The following is a 26,686-nucleotide window of genomic DNA, read 5'->3' as shown; positions in this document are numbered from 1 at the left end:
GCAGTGTGAGGCGTGCAGCAGTGTGAGGCGTGCAGCAGTGTGAGGCGTGCAGCAGTGTGTGGCGTGCAGCAGTGTGTGGCGTGCAGAAGTGTGTGGCGTGCAGCAGTGTGAGGCATGCAGCAGTGTGAGGCGTGCAGCAGTGTGAGGTGTGCAGCAGTGTGAGGCGTGCAGCAGTGTGCGGCATGCAGCAGTGTGCGGCGTGCAGCAGTGTTTCATGTAGCAGTGTGCGGCGTGCAGCAGTGTGCGGCGTGCAGCAGTGTGCGGCGTGCAGCAGTGTGTGCAGTGTGCAGCAGTGTGCGGCGTGCAGCAGTGTGAGGTGTGCAGCAGTGTGAGGCGTGCAGCAGTGTGAGGCGTGCAGCAGTGTGAGGTGTGCCGCAGTGAGGCATGCAGCAGTGTGAGGCGTGCAGCAGTGTTTCGTGTAGCAGTGTGCGGCGTGCAGCAGTGTGCGGCGTGCAGCAGTGTGCGGCGGGCAGCAGAGTGTGGCGTGCAGCAGTGTGTGGCGTGCAGCAGTGTGAGGAGTGCAGCAGTGTGAGGTGTGCAGCAGTTTTTCGTGTAGCAGTGTGCGGCGTGTAGCAGTGTGCGGCGTGTAGCAGTGTGCGGCGTGCTGCAGTGTGCGGCGTGCAGCAGTGTGAGGCGTGCAGCAGTGTGTGGCGTGCAGCAGTGTGAGGCGTGCAGCAGTGTGAGGCGTGCAGCAGTGTGAGGCGTGCAGCAGTGTGAGGCGTGCAGCAGTGTTTCATGTAGCAGTGTGAGGCGTGCAGCAGTGTGAGGCGTAAAGCAGTGTGCGGCGTGCAGCAGTGTGCGGCGTGCAGCAGTGTACGGCGTGCAGCAGTGTGCGGCGTGCAGCAGTGTGTGCAGTGTGCAGCAGTGTGCGGCGTGCAGCAGTGTGCGGCGTGCAGCAGTGTGAGGCGTGCAGCAGTGTGTGGCATGCAGCAGTGTGAGGCGTGCAGCAGTGTGCGGCGTGCAGCAGTGTGCGGCGTGCAGCAGTGTGAGGCGTGCAGCAGTGTGTGGCGTGCAGCAGTGTGTGGCATGCAGCAGTGTGAGGCATGCAGCAGTGTGAGGTGTACAGCAGTGTGAGGCATGCAGCAGTGTGAGGCGTGCAGCAGTGTGAGGCGTGCAGCAGTGTGCGGCGTGCAGCAGTGTGAGGCGTGCAGCAGTGTGAGGCGTGCAGCAGTGTTTCGTGTAGCAGTGTGAGGTGTGCAGCAGTGTGCAGCGTGCAGCAGTGTGCGGCGTGCAGCAGTGTGCGGCATGCAGCAGTGTGAGGCGTGCAGCAGTGTGAGGCGTGCAGCAGTGTGAGGCGTGCAGCAGTGTTTCGTGTAGCAGTGTGCGGCATGCAGCAGTGTGCGACGTGCAGCAGTGTGAGGCTTGCAGCAGTGTGAGGCGTGCAGCAGTGTGAGGCATGCAGCAGTGTGTGGCGTGCAGCAGTGTGAGACGTGCAGCAGTGTGCAGCATGCAGCAGTGTGCAGCAGTGTGTGGCGTGCAGCAATGTGAGGCATGCAGCAGTTTGTGGCGTGCAGCAGTGTGTGGCGTGCAGCAGTGTGTGGCGTGCAGCAGTGTGAGGCGTGCAGCAGTGTTTCGTGTAGCAGTGTGAGCAGTGGCGGCTGGTGACATCTGAAAGTGGTGATGCGTAAAACAATAGCCAGAGCACCCGAACCCCTGGGAGGTTCTCACCCCGAGAAAATTCTGAAAAAAGAGTAGGCAAATGGTGCATTTTGAACAGCATTGCACCTTTAAACCAGGGATATTTGGGCCATCTCTGCCAGTGAAATATCGTGTAAAGCCAGTTTTATTAAATAGAACGAACTGCGTAATTCGTAAATATGGACCATGTTTTAAATGATTTTAGATTTATAAAAAATAATGCGCAGAGCAAAGCTTGTCATGCTGTTTGTTTTGGTGACTTTACTTGAGGAAGCGTATTCATTTTCACTACTTGCACTGAGGCTCAAGACACCCTTGCTACGCCACTGATTTTAAACATCACTTCCCAGGTTTTGCACAATATTCAATACGGATAATAACTACACAGGCGTTTTTTAGGCCATATTAAACACTAGTGCCTTTCAAACAGAAAACGAGTCGGCAGTGCGACCATTTAATACAACACACAGTTGTCAGTGCCAGTGGCTGTGTCAATCAGATTAGTTCATCTCTGGCTATTTTTCCCGTTTTCCCTAGTGACGCTTCTCCGCTCCAATTTAAGCTTTCGGCATGTGAATTTAATGAAACACATAACCTGTTGTTTGCTTTCTTGTGCTTAGCAGTATCTTGCAACCTGGCTGCCCAGTAGCATCTTTTCTATAAAACAAATAATACGTCGAGTGTACGGTGTGGCACACCGTTATTGTACATGGAGAGCTGCCACAAAACATTATCACAAAGGCAAGACTGAAAGTGCAAGTGGTTGCACACAGTAATTCCTCAGGTTAACACATAACCAGCAATTTAGTGGCACATTGTAGGCATTCGTCATTTTCAGAAGGCTTGAGCATCTCATACAGGCATGACTGGAGAGGGTAGGGGTGGTTAATTTAATTAATAAAAGAATTTACCAGGCATCTTCTCCGGTCCCGCGTCGCATCACGTCTGCTCTGCAATGTGGTGGTGTTGCAGGGATTCTGCTTATGCACAGAACTATGCGCAGGAACCCAGGACCTCAGAGAACTGTGGTGTACCAAAAACTCCCATCAGAACCCAGAACCCCTTATCCGACTAGCTTAGTGTCCCATTCGTTATCCGAGATCTAGCTCGGCGGTTCCAATGTATAGATAACCCAGAACAAGCGACTTAGAATATTCTCAGGAATGGTGGGAATCAGAAATACCTTTTCGTTATTATTCTCATATCAGTCCACAACAGAATATACAGAGACACGGTTAAAGTTTAAAGAGTTTAATTTATAAACCTCGCGTCCTAAGATGCAGTATTTTGGCTAACATAAGCAGACAAATGATTAAGATCAGAACCATCAGCATTGTTACAATACCATAGAAAATGAAAGGAGCAATCATAATAAAATGACAGTGGAAAGCAGCCACCCTCCTTTTGCTAGTAAACTAATATTATTATTATTAGACTATTAGAAGGTCTCTAGGCTTGAATGGGGAACCCCATACCGTATAGGTCCAGTGGCGGTGCGTCCATTAAGGGCGCTGGGGCGTTGCCCCACAAGCCGTCCGCACCGGCAGCTCCCTCGGCGTCGAGGGAGAATTTTCTGACAATCATGTCAGTCACAGTCAGCATGAACTCGGACTGCCCACCCCCTTCAGAGTCTGAAGGGGGAGGGCGGTCCGACGTCATGCTGCTGAGTGACTGACATGCAGCAGACCAGGGGTGGCGCAGAGCGCACAGCAGGCAGCAGTGCGCATGCTGGGTGAAGGAGGCGAATTTTCGCTCCGTTCCCAGTCATGCGCACTACTGTCTGCTGTGGCTGGCGCATGCCCATTAGGAGAGCGAGGGTTGAGCAAAGGCTCAAACCTCGGTCTCCTAATGGGCAGGCGGGCGGTGAGTCACCCTGCTCTAAGCCAATGCTGGCGCTGCTGGAGCAGCGTCAGTATTGGCTTAGAGGGGTTGCCAACCAGTGCTGTTCCTTACTAGAAGAGGCGCCAAAGGGACCCGGCCGAGAAGCAGAGGTGCCGCGCGGACCTGGTCTGGTAATCTTAGCTTTCTTTTTTAAATTGCAATGCCCCCCCCCCCCCCTTATGCGTAATTGCACTACACTTGAGCCATTGTTGTTGTGTGGTCTTTAGAAAGACGTTGCATTTAATTGTACGTTTTTCAAAGTAATTTTGAAGTCGTTGCTGCGGTAGTTTAGATTTGTAATTTTAAAGCTTAAGTACAAAGGTGAAGTCACCGATCTTAAAGTAATCGGGTCAAGACCATCAGGCATGGCAAGGAGTTGGAGAGGTTTTGTTTTCCTGTTGACATGAAAAGGAAAGGTTGCCAGGGAAGAAAGTATTGAAGAAAGCGCCGAATTCACATAACAGGTTAATATTGAAAATAGTTACTTTTGAGTGTTAGTTATTCATAAAAATCAATTTGAAGACGTCCGCAGTAGTGTCATGAATGTAGGTGAGTTAGTAGGTATAGCATGATGCGCGGCACCACGCTGTTCAGGGCAGGGCCGCACTTAACAAACCGTTAACACATTAAAAATGCGTCCGTGCATAACCCTTGCCATGGTTGCTTAGCCTTACGTAGAGGCAGAGACTGCACAGCTTTCTGTTTGTGTTTGTACTTCAAAATTCAATGAAAAGAATTTTATAAAAAATGGGCCCTACGCTTAATCAGTTGTTTCTCATTGGCGCTGCTTGCTTGGTTGAGGTAGTAATAACCGAGTGCTTCTCGGATGCAACTTCCATGTGTGTTAAATGTATTACATTTAACACAAATACTCCTGTTAGGGGTATTTGTGTTAAATGTAATACACTTGGTGACAGCGCTTACAATTGTAGCAACAAATAAAACAAATAAAATGTGCTATTCCTTCTCATATCCCTAGTTTTGGCTTTAGGGATGTGCAGATGTGTGCAAAGTATGTTAAAAAAGACATTTTAGGGTAGCATTCAAAATTACATCGAGAACATGCTTGCTCACATTATTATATATTCCGTTTCTCGCCTGTCTGTGCGTGACACGTGCCAGCTGAAACACCTGAAGCCATGGCATGTTGTATGACAGTCAGCCAGACATGATGGTCCACAGATTGATTTGTTTGCCTATAAAATGGAATAAAAGGGGCTCACTGTCAACAGGTCTTTTAGTGCGGTCTTCCATCTGCATATGAATAATTATTTGTAAAGCCATGTTGTCAGCATTGTGTTGTAACACAGTCTTTGTCAGTATTATAATCGTGTGCTGCTGCTGTAAAGGAGGCCAATCATGCTGACATTGCAGCATTCACCTTCTGCGTTTTTCTATGTGTATCTCTAGTCAGTGCTGCCAGTAAATTCGCTGCAAGGGCCCCTCCACACTTTCCGGTGCCCCTTCTGAATCTAATTGCTTCACCTTCCTGCTCCTGGCTGTACCAGTGAGTGAGTATCATTTCAGTCCGTGCAGCTAAGTGAATAGCAGGCTGCACTGCTCACTTGCTCAAGGTGCACTTTCATTTAGACAATAAAAGTGCATCTTCAAGAGTGCTAACAAGACAACTTCCGGTCTCGGCAGACATTATTTAATATCAGTAAGTTTTAGACTCGTTTATAATCTTGTCTGTCTTTTACATTAGAAGAACATTGCATATTTCTTTGCGGAGGAGTGTTTAATGTATTCCTCGCCTTTAAATAGTATTCAGGTTCTTAGGAGGTAGCTTCAAGCCTTTTAAATGCCACGTTTGTCTGTAATGTATCTCTGCCATCGATTTGGTGAGTTTGAAATGTCATCAATAAAGTCTAATTTCTTAAAGTAATCGCTTCATTTCTGAAGCTGTGAGGTGGGTGATTAGGGGCACAGGGTGGTGGTTCTCTCCTCTGGGATAGGTTTGCAAGTATGGTGTTGGATGCACCTTGAAATGCATCAGGTCACTGCATATAAGTAAAATAACTTGTTCCTTCATGTGCGCACACTAGAGAGGTGGCTGCTAGATGTCGCTCTCTAGAGCACTTTTGTCAAGGGCAGCAAAAACCTTAGGACTGCTGACTGTCAGGTCTCATAGATCAGCTGTGGTGTCGGTGCCTCACTTCAGTTTCTTGTCTGGGCTGGCCTGTTGCTGATGGATGATGTTGTTTATTTGCACTCTCTCCTACTCCTTTCTGGTCTTCCCTTTCTCTGCCACACTACTCCTTCTTCTTTATCTCTATTTTCTTCAGTATCCCTGTGAGAAGTTGGCCTGGTATATGCTGTTCACTAGTTCTAGTGACCACCTTGTACCATGCCAAGCAACCCTTATGGTGTGGTTGTAAGTCAACCTTTTCGGACTAGCTGCCCTAGTGGTAGCGTAGGCTAAGCAGTCTTTGAGGCTAAACTCGTGATGCGTGTTAAGCAAGCTGTTTTACCAATAGTAACCCCCTTTTATACCAATGAAAGGACACCACACAGATATGTATTCAAAATATATATGTATTTATTTCTCAAAGTAACCCCTAGTCTCTTTATGAGCACAGGAGCACAAATCGTCAAACAAGATTACAGTAGAATACACAGAAGTTGCACTTTATATGGATAGGCCCTGGTGGCCACTCAAACCATATACTAAAATAGTGGTATAAGTACCACGAACAGAAAAGGGAAAAGGCCTAGGGCCTCTAGAATCGCTGGGCCTACAAGGAGCTAACGTCAGTTAGTGACCAGGAGGTCCACGGGTGGCGTGTGCAGAGCAAATAGTCACACGCGGGCTCCCATAGGTTTCAATGGGTGCGTAAAAAGTACAAAGTTACTGCAAAAGGAATCTTCCGGATGACCTAGGAACTTAAGATTTGGAACACAGGCACTAGAGATGTATTACTACACATGGGCACCGGAGTACCAGCTTTACCTCACCCACAGGAAGCGGGTGCATAGGCCTCAAAGTGCGTCGGGTTTCTTCTATCTGTTCCGTTGAGCCTGGGACAAAGATGCTGCAGGCGGTCGGTCGGGAAGAGATGCAGTGGATCCAAGAGTGGATCGGAGATGTTGAAGACCTGTAAGCAGAGGGGACAGTGTTCACAGTCACTAGCCAGTGACCAGCGTGGCACCAGGTGGGTACCAGGCGATGTCGGGTGCAAACAGGTGATGAGGGGTAGCTTGTCTCCGCAGCCACGTGGTCCCTGAAGGTCGACGACGTCCAGGAGTCGGCTCACGAGCTGTCCCACGCAGGCTCTCGCTGTCGGCGGTGTCGGCGACTTGATCGAAGCAAACAAGCCTTGGCAAAAGCAATTGCAGGAGGATTCGGAAATCAGCTGTTGGTTCTGACCAGCAAGGTCAGAGGGATTGCTCCTTTGGAGGGGAGCAAGGGCCAGTCTGGAGCAACCAGACCAGCGGTGTTTGTCGTAGATTTCGTCGCCAAGATGGCCACTAGCCAGCGGGCCAGCAACCGGTTAGGCGCGTCGAGTGGCAAAATGCAGAAGGGCCCCACGCAGATCGTGGAGATGCTGGAGGGCTCACCTTTGGTGCAGATGCTGCTCGAGGGTTGGGCTTCTCAGGACCCAAAGCACAACTTGGAGGGAGCCTCGGTTGTTGCACTGGTCAGCTTGTCGTAGTCGTTCCAAGATGGCTGGCTCCACGTGTCTCGGTGCCTCCACGGGTCTCCTCTTTTCAGGGACTGTGGATCGGGCGGTGAGAGGTCTGGAGGTCCAGGTCTTGTCAGTCTCTGGGCTCGGGCTCCGGCGGGAGGCGGCGGCAAAGCAGACGGTGATTCGCTGGATGGTGCTTGCGTTAGCAAGGTGGTCACTCCCTGACCACAGGGGAGATTTTCTTCAGTCTTCTGTGCAGCAGAATGTCGAAGTTCCCGTCTTCTTCTTAGTTTCAAGTTGATTCCAGGATGTCTGAAGTCTTAGGACACAGCTCCTACCTTTATTCGGATTCTAGGGGCCGGACTACCTGCTAGGTCCCTCCCTATGGGTGGGACCAGGAAGGGGGGTGGTTACACCCCCAATCCTTTGTCCAGCTCGCCCCAGGCCCGGGACTGGTGTGCCCCAGGACCGGTTTGAACTGGCATCTGCACCGAGGCTCCTTGTGAGCCACAGGCATGTCTGGTTTCTTTCAAGCCCTACCTGACCAATACACAAAATCCTGTCTGGGGTGGTGCACGCACCTCCCCTGGCAGGAAACCCTTTGTCCACACCTCCCAAGCTGGAAGGACTCCCAGCAGCAGGAGGGCAGACTTGTGTCTGTGGTGGCAGCATCCATTTTGTGGAGCTGAGGCTATGTCTGATTTTACCCGGGTTTCAGGTACTGTACATGTCGTGTCCCTCTAGAAGGGTGGAATGCTAACCCCGTCGCCAGAATTGGCGAGGGGTTAGTATTCCAATTCGTATGACACCTTACTCGACATGTTTTGATAAAGCCAAACCAAAGATAGCATTTAACCGCGAGGTTCATAATGCACTTAAGAGTATATGGTATGACGATATCTGGAAACAGTAGAAGGAAGTTGTTCCGACCACTGCAGACAGGCTCAGCTCATGCCAGAGCACCATCTCACATGGAACCAAGCACTCTGCCTTCAGGATTGTTAAGGCCTGCCATAGGAGTGACTCATAGGTTACCAGGTGTCCCATTTAAGGTTAGGTATAGGTATACTACACCTAAGTAAGAGGTGATTACACCAACTTACCCCAGCTGAGTGATCAGCCAGTTGTGTCAGATTGTTAGGCCAAGCCTGGGGTGGCATAATACATGCTGCAGCCCCTGGCAGGCCTTGGGTACACCAATGCCCTGGGTACCTAGTGTACACTGGTACAGGGGCTGACAGGGTGATCCACTTCCAATTGGTTATGCACCTAGGGTGCATAGTTTTAATTTAGTAGAGAGAACAGCAGGCTGGGGGTCTGATTGGCAGGCCCACAGCCTCAATATGTCAAAAACCAGTGAAGCAAAAAGCAAAAATTTGGGGTGACCATAGGATAGCAGACCCTACTCTCCTACACAACCCCCCCCCAAACGCTGGGACATTAAACTAGCCTTGACCAGTCTCGTCTTCATGTCCTAAGTGGAAGTACCTGGAGAGACCATCTGCATTCCCATGGTCAGTACCTGGCCGGTGCTCCACTGTAAAGTCCATCCCCTGTAGGGAAATGGACCACCTAAGCAGTTTGGGGTTTTCACCCTTCATCTGATTTAGCCACAAGAGGGGCTTATGGTCGGTCTGAATCTTGAAGTGAGTGCCAAACAAGTATGGCCTCAGCTTCTTCAGGGCCCACACCACAGCAAAGGCCTCCCTCTCAATAGCTGACCAATTCTTCTCTCTGGGGGTCAACCTTCTGCTAATAAAAGCAATGGGTTGGTCTTGACCATCTACATTAAGTTGTGACAGCACAGCTCCCACACCCAACTCAGAAGCATCTGTTTGGACAATAAACTCTTTGGAGTAGTCAGGACTTTTCAGGATAGGTGCAGAGCACATGGCCTCCTTCAGGTCATCAAATGCCTTTTGACAGCTTACTGTCCACTGAACCTTTTTGGGCATCTTCTTGGATGTCAGATCATTAAGAGGAGTCACAATGGACCCATAGTTCTTAACAAACTTCCTGTAGTACCCAGTCAAGCCCAAGAAAGCTCGAACTTGAGTCTGGGTGGTTGGAGGGGACCAGTCCTTGATGGATTGTATCTTACTCTCCAGTGGTTGAACTTGGCCCCCACCTACAAGGTGGCCCAAATACACAACCTTACTCTGCCCTATCTGGCACTTAGTAGCCTTGATAGTGAGGCCTGCCCTTTGCAGAGCCTCAAGAGCCTTCTTCAGGTGGATCAGGTGATCCTCCCAGGTGGAACTAAAGACAGCAATGTCATCAAGATATGCTGCGCAAAAGTCATCCAACCCAGTAAGGACTTGGTTCACCAGCCTTTGGAAGGTGGCAGGTGCATTCTTCAGACCAAAGGGCATCACCACAAACTGATAATGCCCACCTGGGGTTGAGAATGCTGTTTTGGCCTTAGACTCCTCAGCTAACCTGATTTGCCAATAGCCAGCTGTCAAGTCAAATGTGCTCAAAAACTTTGCAGAAGCTAGTTTGTCTATGAGCTCATCTGCCCTTGGAATAGGGTGTGCATCTGTCCTGGTGACAGCATTGAGTCCTCTGTAATCCACACAGAACCTCATCTCTCTCTTGCCATCTTTGGTGTGAGGTTTGGGGACCAGAACCACTGGGCTAGCCCAGGGGCTCTCTGAGGGTTCAATGACACCTAATTCCAGCATTTTATGTACCTCAGCCTTTATACAGTCCCTGACGTGGTCAGGTTGTCTGTAAAGTTTGTTCTTTACAGGCAGACTGTCACCAGTGTCCACAACATGGGTACACCAGTCAGTTTGACTAGGTATCAAGGAAAACATATGTGAAAATGATTGTAGAACCTGTCTACATTCAGTCTGCTGATGGGCAGTGAGGTTGCCTCCAAGGGTCACTCCTTCAACTGAGCCATCTTCAGGGTTCTGAGACAACAGGTCTGGGAGAGGGTCACTCTCTTCCTCCTGTCCCTCATCTGTAGCCATGAGCAAGCCCATGTCTGCCCTGTCAACATATGCTTTAAGCCTGTTAACATGGAGTACCCTGTGGGGACTCCTGGGAGTTCCTAGGTCGACCAAGTAGGTGACCTCTCCCTTCTTTTCCAGGATTGTATGGGGTCCAGACCATTTGTCTTGGAGTGCTGCTGGGGCCACTGGCTCCAACACCCATACCTTCTGTCCTGGCTGATACTCAACCAAGACAGCCTTTTGGTCATGCCAAGCTTTCTGTAAGGCCTGGCTTGCCTCAAGGTTTTTAGATGCCTTCTCCATATACTCAGCCATCCTGGAGCGGAGACCAAGTACATAGTCCACTATGTCTAGCTTAGGCTTTTTGAGAGGTAACTCCCAGCCTTCCTTCACCAAACACAGTGGGCCTCTCACAGGGTGCCCAAACAACAATTCAAAGGGGCTGTAGCCAACTCCTTTTTGTGGGACCTCTCTGTAAGCAAACAGAAGGCAGGGTAGAAGGATATCCCATCTTCGCCTGAGCTTTTCAGGTAATCCTTTGATCATACCCTTTAGGGTCTTGTTGAATCTCTCAACAAGCCCATTGCATTGTGGGTGATAAGGGGTGGTGAACTTGTAGTTGACACCACATTCCTTCCACATAGCTGTCAAGTATCCTGACATAAAGTTGGTACCTCTGTCAGATACTACCTCCTTAGGAAACCCCACTCTGGAGAATACTCCCAGCAGGGCCCTGGCCACAACAGGAGCTGTAGTGGTCCTAAGGGGAATTGCCTCTGGATACCTGGTGGCATGATCCACTACCACCAGTATAAATCTGTGTCCAGATGCAGTGGGAGGATCCATGGGACCCACTATGTCTATTCCCACTCTTTCAAAGGGGACCCCCACCACAGGTAGTGGTATTAGGGGGGCCTTTGTTGTGCCACCTGATTTGCCACTGGCTTGGCAGGTAACACAGGAGCGACAAAACTCCTTTGTATCTTCATTCATATGAGGCCAGTGAAAGTGAGGGACAAGCCTGTCCCAAGTCTTGTTCTGGCCTAAGTGTCCTGCTAAAGGAATGTCATGGGCCAAGGTAAGAAGGAAGCCCCTAAATTGCAGAGGTATGACCAACCTCCTGGTTGCACCAGGCTTGGGGTCTCTAGCCTCTGAATAAAGGAGCCCTTCATCCCAATACACTTTATGGGTACCTTGAGCATTCCCAGCAGCCTCAGCAGCAGCCAGCTGTCTGAGGGGTTCAAGAGAGGGACAGGATAACTGAGCCTGCCTCAAGTCAGCCCTTGAAGGTCCCCCTGTCCCCAGAAACTCAACCTGATCAGGTTCAAGCTCTTCAGGGACAGTTCCTTCAGGGTCCTCTAGATCAGCTTCCTGGGAAGGCTGATCACCACTCTGAGGCAGGGGGGAAGGCACAGCCTTGACCCTCCTGTTCTTCTTCTTGGTAGGTGCTTGGTCCATTGTTCCAGGATCCAAGACCTGTGGTTCAGTGAGGCACTTTTTGGCCTGTGACCTGGTCACAGCAAGGACATGTGATGATATACCTAACATCTCTGCATGAGTCCTGTACTCCACTTCTGACCATAGAGAACTCTCTAGGTCATTGCCCAACAAACATTCTACTGGGAGGTCTGCACTAACCACAACCCTTTTGAGGCCAGTTACCCCTCCCCATGAGAAGTTAACAACTGCCACACTATGTGAAGTAGTGGCATTGCTGGCATTGGTCACCAGGTAGCTCTCACCTGGTATGTACTGTCCAGGATCCACAAAGCCTGGTGTCACCATAGTGACACTGGCACATGTGTCCCTGTAGGCTTGAGCCACTTTGTCATTAATTAAAGGAGTCTGTCTGTACTTGCCCAGGTTACTGGGGCTCACAGTCAGGGACAAATCAATGTCCCCATCACAGATCAAGACTGCCTGTGTAAGGGTTCTGTCTAAGTCAGAATCTCCTTCAGTTCCCATAGTGATTCCCACTACACCCTTTGTCTGGGGACCAACACTGCTAACAGTAGTACTGGGAGCAGGTGCCTTAGGGGCAACAGTGTTGGGGGCTCCACCCTTTTTGCAATCACTAGTCCAGTGAGTTGTATTTTTACAATGATTGCACCAGGGTTTCTTCTGACCTTCTTTCTTCTTTTTGGACTGTTGGGACCCACCCTCCTTAGTAGTAGTTTGGGGCCCTGTTGAAGACTTCTGGTCTTTAGGTTTCTGATCTCCACCCTTTTGGTCTGTTTTCTTCTGATCACCCCCTTGGCCCTGGTTCTGGTTCTTTTGCTTAACCCTGGTTCTGACCCATTTGTCTGCCTTCTTTCCCAATTCTTGGGGAGAGGTCAGATCAGAGTCAACCAAGTGTTGATGCAGTTGCTGGTTTTGACAGTTATTTAAAATCTGCTCTCTCATCATCAAATTATACAATCCTGTAAAATCAGATACCTTACTTCCCAGCAACCAACCCTCCAAAGCCTTAGTGGCACATTCAATGTATTCAGACCAGTCCTGAGTCTGTGTCTTTTGGGTGTCTCTGAACATTAACCTGTACTGCTCAGTGGTTAAGCCTAACCCATCAACTAGAACACTCTTCAGGACTCTGTAGTTTCTGACATCCTCTTCTCTAACAGTGAGGAGTCTGTCTCTGCCTCTTCCTTCAAAGGAGAGCCAGAGGATTGCTGCCCACTGATCTTCAGGAACCTGCTGTACTTTGCAGGCTCTCTCAAGAGCAGTTATCCACTTGTGGATGTCATCCCCACTTTTGTAGGGGGGCACAACCTTAGACAGGTTTCTATTGTCGAAAACCCTATCTTTGTCCTTAGGGACAATGCTGCCACCAGTGGGTATAGACCCACTCTCTTTATGCTGTCTAGCCTTGCTAAGTTTCTCTTCCATCAGGGCTACTTCTAGCTCCTGCTTCCTGATCCTCAGCTGGGCCTCTTGCATCTTGGCCTCATGTTCCCTCCTCTGAGGGGTGGTCATCCTTCTCCTGGAGTGACCTTGAGAGCCTCTAGAGCCATGGGAAGCATTGGAGTCACCTGAGCGATTCCTTTGCCTTCCAAGCCCTGTGTTAAGTCCACTGGGGAGATCCAGTGGGTTGAACCCACTGTCAGTCCCCAATAGCCTTGGTTTAGCTGGGCCAAGTATAATACTTGGCACTGGGCTAGTTCTCCCTTCATCCTCACTACTGTCAGTATCCTTTTCACTCTCATCCTCTGTGGTAGGCATCCCATCTAAGGGGTGACTATTGGGAAGGGGTACTTCAGTGGCATCTTTAGAAGGGGGGCCTCCTGTTCCTGTCCCTAAGGGGGCTAACTGGGAAGCTTTCTTGAGTGCTCTCTGATTCTCATCATTCTGTAAGAGCTCTCTGAGCTCAGCAGAGTTTGGGTTCTTGGGCTGTTTAAGGCCTCTAAGAGTTGCCAAATGCCTGAGCTCATTCTGATTAAGGGTAGCAAAGCTGGATGGTGCCCTCTGGGGGTCACTCTCAACAGAGATGGGTACAGTGGACCCCTCTGCCCCGGCCATTGCTCTTAAGTGTGGGTGGATGTGTTGCAATCTACCTACACTTGGGTTTACCTACTAAACCTATCTAGTAGTTGTAGTCAGGGTGTGCTACTCCCTTTGCTCTACAACAACTAAGTTCAGTAGAACTTAAGTATATCTAATCTTGTTTTATATGTACCTACAGGTACCTATGTGATCTTTCAATTGGTAACCAAGAGATTACAATGGTAAAACACAGCAAGCTCAAATCCAACCGCTGCTCACCAATGTGAGAAGTTGGCCTGGTATATGCTGTTCACTAGTTCTAGTGACCACCTTGTACCATGCCAAGCAACCCTTATGGTGTGGTTGTAAGTCAACCTTTTCGGACTAGCTGCCCTAGTGGTAGCGTAGGCTAAGCAGTCTTTGAGGCTAAACTCGTGATGCGTGTTAAGCAAGCTGTTTTACCAATAGTAACCCCCTTTTATACCAATGAAAGGACACCACACAGATATGTATTCAAAATATATATGTATTTATTTCTCAAAGTAACCCCTAGTCTCTTTATGAGCACAGGAGCACAAATCGTCAAACAAGATTACAGTAGAATACACAGAAGTTGCACTTTATATGGATAGGCCCTGGTGGCCACTCAAACCATATACTAAAATAGTGGTATAAGTACCACGAACAGAAAAGGGAAAAGGCCTAGGGCCTCTAGAATCGCTGGGCCTACAAGGAGCTAACGTCAGTTAGTGACCAGGAGGTCCACGGGTGGCGTGTGCAGAGCAAATAGTCACACGCGGGCTCCCATAGGTTTCAATGGGTGCGTAAAAAGTACAAAGTTACTGCAAAAGGAATCTTCCGGATGACCTAGGAACTTAAGATTTGGAACACAGGCACTAGAGATGTATTACTACACATGGGCACCGGAGTACCAGCTTTACCTCACCCACAGGAAGCGGGTGCATAGGCCTCAAAGTGCGTCGGGTTTCTTCTATCTGTTCCGTTGAGCCTGGGACAAAGATGCTGCAGGCGGTCGGTCGGGAAGAGATGCAGTGGATCCAAGAGTGGATCGGAGATGTTGAAGACCTGTAAGCAGAGGGGACAGTGTTCACAGTCACTAGCCAGTGACCAGCGTGGCACCAGGTGGGTACCAGGCGATGTCGGGTGCAAACAGGTGATGAGGGGTAGCTTGTCTCCGCAGCCACGTGGTCCCTGAAGGTCGACGACGTCCAGGAGTCGGCTCACGAGCTGTCCCACGCAGGCTCTCGCTGTCGGCGGTGTCGGCGACTTGATCGAAGCAAACAAGCCTTGGCAAAAGCAATTGCAGGAGGATTCGGAAATCAGCTGTTGGTTCTGACCAGCAAGGTCAGAGGGATTGCTCCTTTGGAGGGGAGCAAGGGCCAGTCTGGAGCAACCAGACCAGCGGTGTTTGTCGTAGATTTCGTCGCCAAGATGGCCACTAGCCAGCGGGCCAGCAACCGGTTAGGCGCGTCGAGTGGCAAAATGCAGAAGGGCCCCACGCAGATCGTGGAGATGCTGGAGGGCTCACCTTTGGTGCAGATGCTGCTCGAGGGTTGGGCTTCTCAGGACCCAAAGCACAACTTGGAGGGAGCCTCGGTTGTTGCACTGGTCAGCTTGTCGTAGTCGTTCCAAGATGGCTGGCTCCACGTGTCTCGGTGCCTCCACGGGTCTCCTCTTTTCAGGGACTGTGGATCGGGCGGTGAGAGGTCTGGAGGTCCAGGTCTTGTCAGTCTCTGGGCTCGGGCTCCGGCGGGAGGCGGCGGCAAAGCAGACGGTGATTCGCTGGATGGTGCTTGCGTTAGCAAGGTGGTCACTCCCTGACCACAGGGGAGATTTTCTTCAGTCTTCTGTGCAGCAGAATGTCGAAGTTCCCGTCTTCTTCTTAGTTTCAAGTTGATTCCAGGATGTCTGAAGTCTTAGGACACAGCTCCTACCTTTATTCGGATTCTAGGGGCCGGACTACCTGCTAGGTCCCTCCCTATGGGTGGGACCAGGAAGGGGGGTGGTTACACCCCCAATCCTTTGTCCAGCTCGCCCCAGGCCCGGGACTGGTGTGCCCCAGGACCGGTTTGAACTGGCATCTGCACCGAGGCTCCTTGTGAGCCACAGGCATGTCTGGTTTCTTTCAAGCCCTACCTGACCAATACACAAAATCCTGTCTGGGGTGGTGCACGCACCTCCCCTGGCAGGAAACCCTTTGTCCACACCTCCCAAGCTGGAAGGACTCCCAGCAGCAGGAGGGCAGACTTGTGTCTGTGGTGGCAGCATCCATTTTGTGGAGCTGAGGCTATGTCTGATTTTACCCGGGTTTCAGGTACTGTACATGTCGTGTCCCTCTAGAAGGGTGGAATGCTAACCCCGTCGCCAGAATTGGCGAGGGGTTAGTATTCCAATTCGTATGACACCTTACTCGACATGTTTTGATAAAGCCAAACCAAAGATAGCATTTAACCGCGAGGTTCATAATGCACTTAAGAGTATATGGTATGACGATATCTGGAAACAGTAGAAGGAAGTTGTTCCGACCACTGCAGACAGGCTCAGCTCATGCCAGAGCACCATCTCACATGGAACCAAGCACTCTGCCTTCAGGATTGTTAAGGCCTGCCATAGGAGTGACTCATAGGTTACCAGGTGTCCCATTTAAGGTTAGGTATAGGTATACTACACCTAAGTAAGAGGTGATTACACCAACTTACCCCAGCTGAGTGATCAGCCAGTTGTGTCAGATTGTTAGGCCAAGCCTGGGGTGGCATAATACATGCTGCAGCCCCTGGCAGGCCTTGGGTACACCAATGCCCTGGGTACCTAGTGTACACTGGTACAGGGGCTGACAGGGTGATCCACTTCCAATTGGTTATGCACCTAGGGTGCATAGTTTTAATTTAGTAGAGAGAACAGCAGGCTGGGGGTCTGATTGGCAGGCCCACAGCCTCAATATGTCAAAAACCAGTGAAGCAAAAAGCAAAAATTTGGGGTGACCATAGGATAGCAGACCCTACTCTCCTACAATCCCCATCTCGCTCTCTCTCTCTCTCTCTCTCTATTGTCCTCTCTCGTCTGTCTGTCCCTACTGACTCACTTTCTCCTTTTCTCTTCCCTCCTTTCTCCACTTTTCTTCCTTTGCACTTCCTTTCTCCCCCTCTCTTTCTCTTGCCTCTTACCTTCTCTCCCTCCTAGTGCCTGTGATAGGAAAGGCAGTCTCCGCTAATGTCCCCAATGCCCGCACTCTGGTGGTGGGGGTGCCCCACTCCTGATACCCATTATTGGCAGCCCGTGGCACTGCCAGGTGCATGAGGATCCCATTTAATAAGAGTGATTTGAAATCCCTTAAAAGTTCCCGGCTAATGCACTTGGTTCAGGGAAACAGGTCTTGAGCCAGAAAAAGTCTGACTTATTAGACATTATCCTCCCGGCAACCACTGCCAGCCCCTGCCAGGGTCCTCTCCTGTCAGAAAGTGGACAAGAAATAACTGTTAGTGCTTCTTGGCCTTTTGGCTAAGATCAAGTGTGTGTGTGTACTGCTAGTGCCTAGAGGGCCCTCTCCTGCCAGAGAGAGAGCAAAGATAGGATAGTGGAACTGGGTGTATTGCCAGCAGATTTGCTGACGGTCCTGGGAGTCTGATAGGACAGTGAAGCTGGGGCAGTGTCTGTAGACTTACAGGTAGGGCTGGAAGTATGAAAGGATAGTGGAGCTGGGGCAGCGACGTTAGACTTACTGGCAGGCCTGGGAGTGCTAAAGGGTGTACAGGAGTCTGTAAGGACAGCTGAGCTGGAGCAGTGCCTGCAGATATTTTGACAGGCTTGTGAGTCTGAAAAGACACTATGACCATTGCTTTATTAACCTTCTTGCTTTTGCAAATATGCTTTAAAATGCACCATTTGCTCACTCTTTTTTCAAAATTTTCTCGGGGGGGGGCACCCCCCGAACCCTCCCTATGACATCGAAGCCACCGCGCACTCACCACAAACTCTCCGCCCTACCACTTTCAAATGTCACCAGCCGCCACTGTATAGGTCAGCTTAGTGGAATCACATCACAGGATCAGCTAGGCTCTCTCCTGGGAACACTCTTCTGCCGACTGACTCTAAAACATGCTGCACTGCAATATTAAAAAGCACTCGTCTTTCAGGTATCTGCAGCTGCGCGCATGTTATGGCTAAATAGTGGTACGATCAACCTGAACACAACAACATGCACCATCTAGTGACCCAGACTCGTTCTTTACACGGTGTACAGACCAAGGTCACTGCTCACTGTTAAGGATGTTAAACAACAGACAGTTCTCATGTGAAGCAAAGTCGAGTAAGCATTTCTTAATTAATAACATGCGACAACAGTGTCGCGTGCAAAAGCAGCAGAAGCGGCAAGATGGCTTTCTAACATCTAACGCGGTTGTGTTAACTTAGCATTGTACATAGGGAGATAGGTATCATCACTACACCCCCCTATGATCGGACCACTAACCACTAGTGGCGCACTTTCAAGAACGCAGAGTTCAAGTTCGATAGAACGGAACCAAGGGCATGAACTATAAGTCCATATAAGGTGAGTGAAAAAGTTCGAAGAAAAAAAGAAAAAAGAAAAACGATGTTGTTAGGAAAAAAACTCTTTAAAAGGGAAAAAAGCAAAACATCGATGGCCGTACCATGAAATGACGAAGGCACAAAGTCAATCCATCAGGGTGTAGGCACAATAAGTTGCAACAGCTTCCAAGAGAAAATCATTGGAACGGTCTGCAAAATTATCTGCCATCCAGTTAAGCAAGGGAAAGGAACACACGTGTTCCTCGACTAAAGGAGCCTCAAGTACCAAACTTGGACAACAGGCGGGTACTTCAAGATAACTCCGTTCCAAGAAGTCAGCAGCCACCTTTCCGATGTCCCAATTCCCAAGGACTCCATGCGCAGCCGCACAGGCCATAATCCCGATGCCAGAACAGTCCAACTCATGAACCACCAAGGGGCTCATCAGCTGACCATAATCCGGAGCAGGAGACACCAATGACGACAAGCACAAATCCAGAGCCCACTGGAATGGACAATCTAGGCAATGAAAAACAGGTTGCACACAAGTAAAGAGGGGAAACCGGAACGACAATCCATAGGCGCTGCTTAAGGTCGCCAACGGTAAAGTGCCATAGTTATCAAGCATCCGGTTACGCAGATGGAGCAGCCTGGGCATGCTTCCTTGGTACGCAAGTTGTGCATCCATTGCGCAGCACACAAATCAGTAGAAGCACCCCAGCTACAAGGGCGAGAAGCAAAGGGAGACCTCCGAAGACGCTGGAAAAAAATAAAATGAAAAAATGCGGGGATCACACCAAAAATAGTTTGAAAGGAGGTCACGAGGCCGGAGCCCACAATTTTTAAAAAATGAACCAAGCCACTTGTTGACGAGGCATTAAAGATAGTCTGAATCAGGTTTCCAAAATGTAGTGGGAGATCAGTATTTAAAAGAGCTTGTACTTCCGTGCGTGTGTTAGCTACGTGAAGGACAAATGTTTCACGGGATGAAGTCAACGCGACTTCTTTCTGAGACAATAGAGCCCTTATTCTGCTCATCTTGTTGAACTCTGCTTTCAAGGTTGGAATAGAAGGCCAGATAGAAACATCGAGCCGGCCATGCGGGGGTGGGAAAAGGACATTATTGCAGCAAACTACTCGCTGTGATACAGTTACTATGTAAGGAATTCCCACTAACATCCCAGCAAGCTTCATTATTTAATATCAAATAACTACCGTTAGCAAGCAGCGTAAACGACGGTGTTATAACTGGCACCGGAATCCCTTTCAGGATGCACGCTAAATTAGGGGCCTGTACATTACAAGCACCATGTAACTGAATATGTCTACAAACTACAGAGTGATCTGGAGTGCAAGTACACTCCTCCCCTTTCAAGTAAACTTCCGCACTGTCTCTCACACATCTATACGTGAATGGGAGTGACCAAACTTCGTGCAGGAAGGCAGTACCAAGTTGTTCATATCTGCCAAGAGCATAATGTTTCATGCACAAACTAAACTTAAACAGGGGAAAAGGTAAAGTGATCAACACGTGGATAAGCCACACGGCAGAATTTAATTCAGCAACAGAGAAAGGTAAAGGTTCTAACTTCTCAATGTGCAGTAGTGAGTAAGTAGCATCTTTCATGGACATAAACTGTTGCTTTGCAGTTAAATTAAAAGGGAGGAACAAAGATGAAACATTCATGTAATCCCAAGGGACTTTCCCTGCCTTTAACGTTTGCAATGTCCATGCAAACTGCATAATAGAACGCAATTGGTTTTGACCATGATACAATACAGACAAATCTTGCACAATGTCTAACACAGATGACACAATATTATCTAAGGTATAAATTCTGGAAGACAGGGTGTGAATGCTATTATCTATTACACCCAATACTTTCTCCATATTGGCTTGGTCAATAGCTCGTAACCTGGATGCATCCTCAATCTGTGACAGCTTCCAAACTTCGTTGTAAACAGCATATACCCATCTTTTGGACCTGCCAGTAGCAGGACCCTTAACAAAATCATTCAAATCTATTTTGTCTTTTAATTTTGATAAATGAAGTTTAACAGATGCTAAAGTAGAATGTTGCAGCCATGATTGGCATAACTTCCCCACAGAGTAGGTAGTTACACTATGAGAGGATTCAAAACGAGGGTCCACACGAACTTGTGTATACCCCTGTTTGAAACCAAGAAACCGATGTTGACAGACATCTGAACTTGTCTGCCACACCAACCACCCTTCCGGATTCAAATCAGTAATGGTCAAGGATGTGTTGGACACGTATGCCTGCAAGTTAGAAAGGGGAAGATCTGTATGATTACCCCAACCAGGGTAAGCACCCAGATCCGGAATCGAGGGTGAATTTAATTTTTTTGTAGTACCCAATCCAAAACAGGTGGTCTGAAAAATTGAAGAATTTAAAAATAACATGTGATTCGGGATAAGACAGGCACAATGCAAAGCTTCTGTTCCCTGTACCTGCCACGGTTTAGAACCCCAAACCGATTTAAGATCGATAGTAGCCTTCCACAGATCATATCCTCCAATTGCCAATTCGTCCATAAAGGACTTGGAATACAACATTTTGATGTGTGTCAGTCTAACTTTAGAAGCAGACTCAGGCGCTACCTTAAAATAAAAGGAGGCCGGGTTTGATACACTGACATCAGAAAAATAAGCGTATTTGTGCACCAACGTGGCTGAGCTGCCCAGCCTAGGTGCGGGACAGTGTTCCCATTGAGTGTAATTTACAAAATTCCTAAACGTATTTGCTTTGTGCAGGAAGTGTGTGCCATAATGTTGATAGCAGAATTGCTCATCATAATTTGCAGTATCTAAATACAAATCTTCAGCATCAAATGCAGCATAATATTTCAAATCAGAAAACAGTGCTTCAATGGCTTTGACATCCCAATCATCCGAGTGGATGTTCTGTTTAACCACATCACCCATAGAAACACGAAATACATTCGGCACATTAATCACTTCAGTGGGGCCATGAATTTGAAACTTAACAGCATCCCAAGCAATCCCATCACGGACAGGCCAGGCAGTAATGTTCACAAATGTCTGGTCTCTTTTCATGATATGTGATGAGGAGTGGGGGGCCAAAGTTCCATCAATTAGACAAATTGTAGATCTTTCCTTCAGGTAGTGTCCATTGATAAGTCTAAAAAACACTACTACAAAGCCAATGGACATAAACAAAAAAATACTTATGAGCACCAGCCAAATGTAAGTCCAAGGGGGAATCAAAAAATGTCTTTTGAACCAGGCAACAAAAATGGAAACCTTCGACGGGGCAATGGAAGTCATGGAATTATTGTCAAAGGAAGAATGTGACTGGGTAATTGCGGTTGATTGCAAAAGAGGCACCGGGACTTCTGTAGGGTAAGCATACTCAGGATCTTCAGGCAGATCACCAGCCGTCGGTGGCAGTAAAGGACCAGTAACCATATGCATCTCGACGGCAACATCAGGCAAGGTGTTAGAAGCAGGGGCTACAACAGAATTTCTCAGCATCGAAGGGCAAGAAACTGCTGGTGTCATACTAAGAAGTCTCGGCCACTCGCTGTAGCTTGACATTGTCAATAGAGATGTATCTGTTATCCTTGCGACCGGGAAGTGGAGGTAAAATGACTGTACAAGTACCCTGTACTCCAAGCACCGCAACTGGTGCACGATAAGAGGGGCCGAACTCCTTCTTGTTCTCCACCTTCTCACGGACCAGGTCACCAACTCGAGGTAGCCAGCCGACTACCGGAATCTGAAGTGCAGCATCAGATGTGGAGGGTACGTGTTCCTTCGCTAGAGTGTCTCTGGCTTCTTGAAGATGCTGCAATACAGCACAGTGATCATCTAAGTCAAAGGGTGCGGCCGACGCCGCCATGTCTAGACCATCAAGGTCTGGGACAAACATTTGTATGCCAAAGAGCATCATGTATGGGGTCCGCCCACCCAGAGACCTTCTAGGGAGATTATTAAGTGCACGTTGGATGTCATACAAGGGGGGTAGCCAGTTCCGGCCAGTACCTAAAACTAGGCCTGGGCGAAGCACTACGCTACGCTCGCGTAGTTTGCGAAGTTCGCGCTACTTCGCACTACGCGAACTGCACGTAGCACAGTGCGAACACGCGTAGCGTAGTGTTGCGTAGTGCTGCGGTCATTTTTTGCTTGCTCGCGACCGCGAGCAAGCAAAATGACATCCTGGCGAGACTTTTTCCTTGTTCGCGATCGCGAGCATGGAAAATAAACCTCCCGGCGAGATTCCCAACGCGAGAAGGTAAGGTTTCTCATTGCGAGGGGTCGCGTATGCTCGCGACCGCTCGCGATGAGAAACTACCAGTTCGCGTTGAGAAAGCTGCAGCTCGAGTAAAAATCTACTCGAGCAGCAGAAAACTACAGCTCGCACTGTGCAAGATGCCATTTTCAATGATTGCACAGTGCCGGTTGCTTGTCCGCACTGTGCAATCATTGAAAACAACATCTTGCACAGTGCGAACATGTTACTTCGCAGTTCGCGAAGTGCTACGCGTAGCTCGCGTAGTGCGAACTTCACTTTGCGTAGCTTCGCGAAGTGCTACTTCGCGAACTACGCCCACCCTTACCTAAAACCCTGGCTGTCAAAGATTGCTTTAAGTCACGGTTCATCCGCTCCACCACACTATTACCCTCAGGCCGGTATGGAGACGAAAATTTGACTTGGACCCCCAAATTTCTCATAGCTTCTTTCTACGCCTTAGAGGCGAACGCAGGGCCGTGATCAGAATGAAAGGTACCACACGCAAAACTTCCAACAAAGACACGCAAATCCTTGATGACAGTACGGGCATCAGCACTCCTTTGTGGCCACACCCACAGAAAACGTGTGCACGAATCCACTGCAACCAAGATGTACTTGCACGCAGTATCAGAGGTAAAAGGACCGCAATGATCTAAATAAACACAAGCAAGTTGTTTATTCGAAATATACAACTGCGTTTGTGGTGGACGCGCCGCAGATGAAGGTTTGATCTGCTGACAAATGTCACAACCAAGAACATAGGCGCGTGCTTGTTTGTATAAGCCGAACCACCAGTAACGTTGCTGTAATAAAGATACCGTAGCTGCAACGCTGGCATGTGCAGACGCCATGCCCTCGTGGGCTGCTGATATCAAAGATGGTCTGCAGTCCGCGTTGGGAATCAATCTGTCACCAACGTCGTTAATCCTCACTAACGGGACGTTATCAGGACTTAAGTGATAATGGTAACGAGAAGGGAAACCTTTTGGAAAGCCCTTACCCGTCTCTGTAGCAGCAATAGCCGCCAAGATGTCATCATCGATCTTACTTTTGGATCTTGTAACTGCTGCTACTAAGAATGTCGCCACTGCGGTTTTTGCTGCCTCGTCAGCCAAACTGTTACCGACAGCATGGACGCCAACACGTTGGTGACCAAGAGTGTGAATTACATTCACGAGAGGCAGACGTTCTTTAAGATCTGCCACTCGAACCCAAAGTAGTTTATGCTTAATCATGCTACCTTTGGATTCATGGTAGTCATTTTGAGACCAAAAATGGAGATTGTCGTTGTAGGCTTGGACACAATAAAATGAGTCACTCACTATAAGAGTAGTGACTCGAGGATCAGCAAACTCCAGTGCAAGCACCAGAGCACGAAGCTCCTCCAACTGTGCGGTACAATCACCCAATGACTGTGTATGTACAACATCGGATTGGAACTCACCATTTACGAATGTACCAACCACAATTGCGCAAGCCGCTGAATAGGCGTGCTTTGATCCAGTTGCGGGCTGCGCAGACCCGTCAGTGTAAATGACACAATGGTAATCCTCGAGCGGGCGCAAAGACAGAGGAGGTGGATGAACGAATTCATATTGCAAGAACTCCTGTGTCTGTAATGCCGCGTCAAAGATATATGTGACGTCCGTCGAAGTCAAGGAAGTGGCCCATTGTATCCACCTTGGATGCAAAGCCTTAGAATTTGGTACACTAGCTTTCGTCACTGCCTCGAGGGCAGGATATGGTGTCACCACCAGCATACGTTTCCCTTGTGATAGCGCACGTTCTTTTAGGATTGCCATCTGAACTGCTGTCAGTACTTTTTCGACAGCGGAAAATCGCAGCTCAGCTGAAGTGTACAGGTGTGATTTGTATGCAATGGGGACGGTGTCGCCCTCATCGAGCGTTAAGTATGTGAAACCCACTGCACCCGGCACAATTCTAATGACCAGGTTAGTGTGGTTATCACGCGTTTGTAAGTATTTCGAAGCAAGACGGTCAGCCTGCAATAAATGTAATCTAGCGGAATGCTCCGGCAGCCAGCATGATTTGGAAAAAGTAGGTTGTACCAAGGCATAAAGTGGCTTGCTACGCTGGGCATAGTCAGGAATGTACGTGCGACCGAAATTCAGAAAGCCCAGCAGGGATTGTAATTTTTTCAGTGTAGTAGGAGCACAGAGGCGTGCGCATTTCTCAAGGAATTGCGGAGCCAATCCTCGACCTTCATTGTTGAGTTCGTACCCCAAGAACAACACTGTGTACTCGGCAATGTGGGACTTCGCAAAGTTGAACTTGTAACCGAAGTCAGCAAACATAGTAATTATGTTATCCACGCGAGCAAGGTGTGGAAGCAACTCGTCGTCCGTTAGATATATGTCGTCGGCATACGAGTATACCTCTGGGTCTACCATCTCTAAGAGAGAGACCACTCGAGCAGCAAAGACCCCAGGGCTGTTTTTATAGCCCATCGGGAGCCTTTTGAATTGTTTTTGTATGCCACCCGAGGTGAACGCTGTCCACTCATAACTGAGAGGGGCCAGGTTATGACTATAACAGCCATTGGAAATGTCAAGTGTGGTTTTAAACCGTTTTCTCACGAGACTATCGACGAGAGCCGAACCGTGAGTATTTTGCACCGCGCACGTCCGGCAGTGTGAGTTTAAGTGCCGGTAATCCAAAACTAGGCGGTACGATCCGTCAGGCTTCGTCACAGTGAATAAAGGATTATTCATAGGTGACACACATGTTTCAATTACTCCCTGATATTCCAATTGTTCAAGGATGGAAGCGACGTGAGGTCGTGCCTCACGACGCATGGGATATTGGGGTTGTGGCTGGGGCGTGCACCGCAACGGAATCTCATGGTTGGGAGAAAATTTATCCCAGCCGACCTGATTATGATACAACGCAGGTGCAAGCACCAGCGCTCACTCCCCGGCCAACCTCGTAGAATGTTCCGTCAGCACTGTGTGCCCAAAGGACGGGAGGATCACGTCCTCCCCTCGAGGAGCATCTAAAACGAAAGCCGGGGGCCAATCAGCCTCCGCCAAAAGAATATCATATGTGGAGGTCAGATTATCCCAAAAAACCACTCTAATTTTACGTTGTATGTCACCCTCAATTAAAAGGACAATTTTAAACAGTCTTTCAGGGGGAGCCACGCGGGTATCAGCAGTTTCAACACTTACAAATGTATCAGTTGCTGTCACCTCCAGATATGGACGCAGTGCTTGCCGCACTACTGTAACTTCCACCGCGCTGTCTAGCAGCGTTAGCGCCCATGTCAGGTTCAGAAGCTGTGTCCGTACCATCTGAGGCATACCTCGCTGTTAGTGCAGCAACTTTCTTTTTCTGAAACGGGGTCTGTTGATGTACAGACTCGTCCTGTTTGCCTTTACCATCGGTCTGGCGACCTTGAGCACCTCTTCCTTTCCCACGGTCTCCGCCACCGGATTGTGAAGCCGATGTTTCCTGTGAAGAACGAGGAGAGCGTTGTTCAGAAACCTGAAATCTATCAGGTGACTTAATACGAGAACGATCGCGCAGATCATACGTGCGGTCACTGGACGACCGGTCGGGTAAGGCAGAACGAGAACCCTGTTTCTGTTGCTGTTTCCCCTGTTTCTTTGCTCTCCAACTCTGCTTTGGAAAGTTGGGTTTTTCATCTTTAGTAGACGAGCTCACCTTAGTTTGTTGTTCTACATCAGGAATGATCACGGTGGGTTTCACACCCAAGGCGCTACGACCTACCATTCTGTAGGCTTTCGCAATAATTTTTGCGAATTCCCTGGGCCTGTCGTTCACATCCACAAGTTCCAGCATATTACCCACTTGGAACTGCATGGCATCTCCTTTGAGGTTGCCCATCACCATGGAACAAACCACATCGAAGCTGTCGACAAGCCTCATTCCCAATTCAATAGCCGCCTCTGCCCCATGGTTCTCTTGAACCTTTTTGATGACGGAGGGTAGTACGGACATAGACGGAGTGCCATAGCACTTCGAATAGGGCGCCGCAAAGACCTTCCCCCAGTTGTCACAATCGGCAATGTCCGGGACCAGGTCTTTAGGCAAAGTAATGGTGAGTATCCTGTGTTTTTCCACAGGAGCAGTATTTGGAAAAACTGCTTCCAGTTGATCAAATTTCTCAGCAAGCCAATAAGGAAATTCATCCTTACTGGTGGGGCGCTTGCCGACCACTGAATTAACCATAACAGGACTAATAACCACTGCGTGGTGGTCCGTAGGTTGCCCCGCAACAGCAGGTGCCCCCGTC

General features: G+C 49.0%; 1 protein-coding gene across 1 annotated transcript in view; it reads right to left on the bottom strand.

Annotated features, from left to right (window-relative positions):
- LOC146865476 (uncharacterized) overlaps positions 1 to 24,212 on the bottom strand; it is a 55,208-nt gene extending 30,996 nt beyond the window's left edge. Inside the window, exon 1 of the mRNA XM_085640152.1 lies at positions 22,987 to 24,212. Within this exon, the coding sequence (XP_085496278.1) occupies positions 22,987 to 24,212 (1,226 nt within the window). The remainder of the gene's footprint in view (positions 1 to 22,986) is intronic.
- Positions 24,213 to 26,686: the final 2,474 nt, after the last annotated feature.

Source organism: Triturus cristatus, chromosome 2_1 (genome assembly GCF_964204655.1).
Source record: "Triturus cristatus chromosome 2_1, aTriCri1.1, whole genome shotgun sequence".
NCBI lineage: Eukaryota > Metazoa > Chordata > Amphibia > Caudata > Salamandridae > Triturus > Triturus cristatus.
The sequence above is the reverse complement of the archived record's forward strand: the minus strand, read 5'-3'. Positions and strand labels throughout refer to the sequence as shown.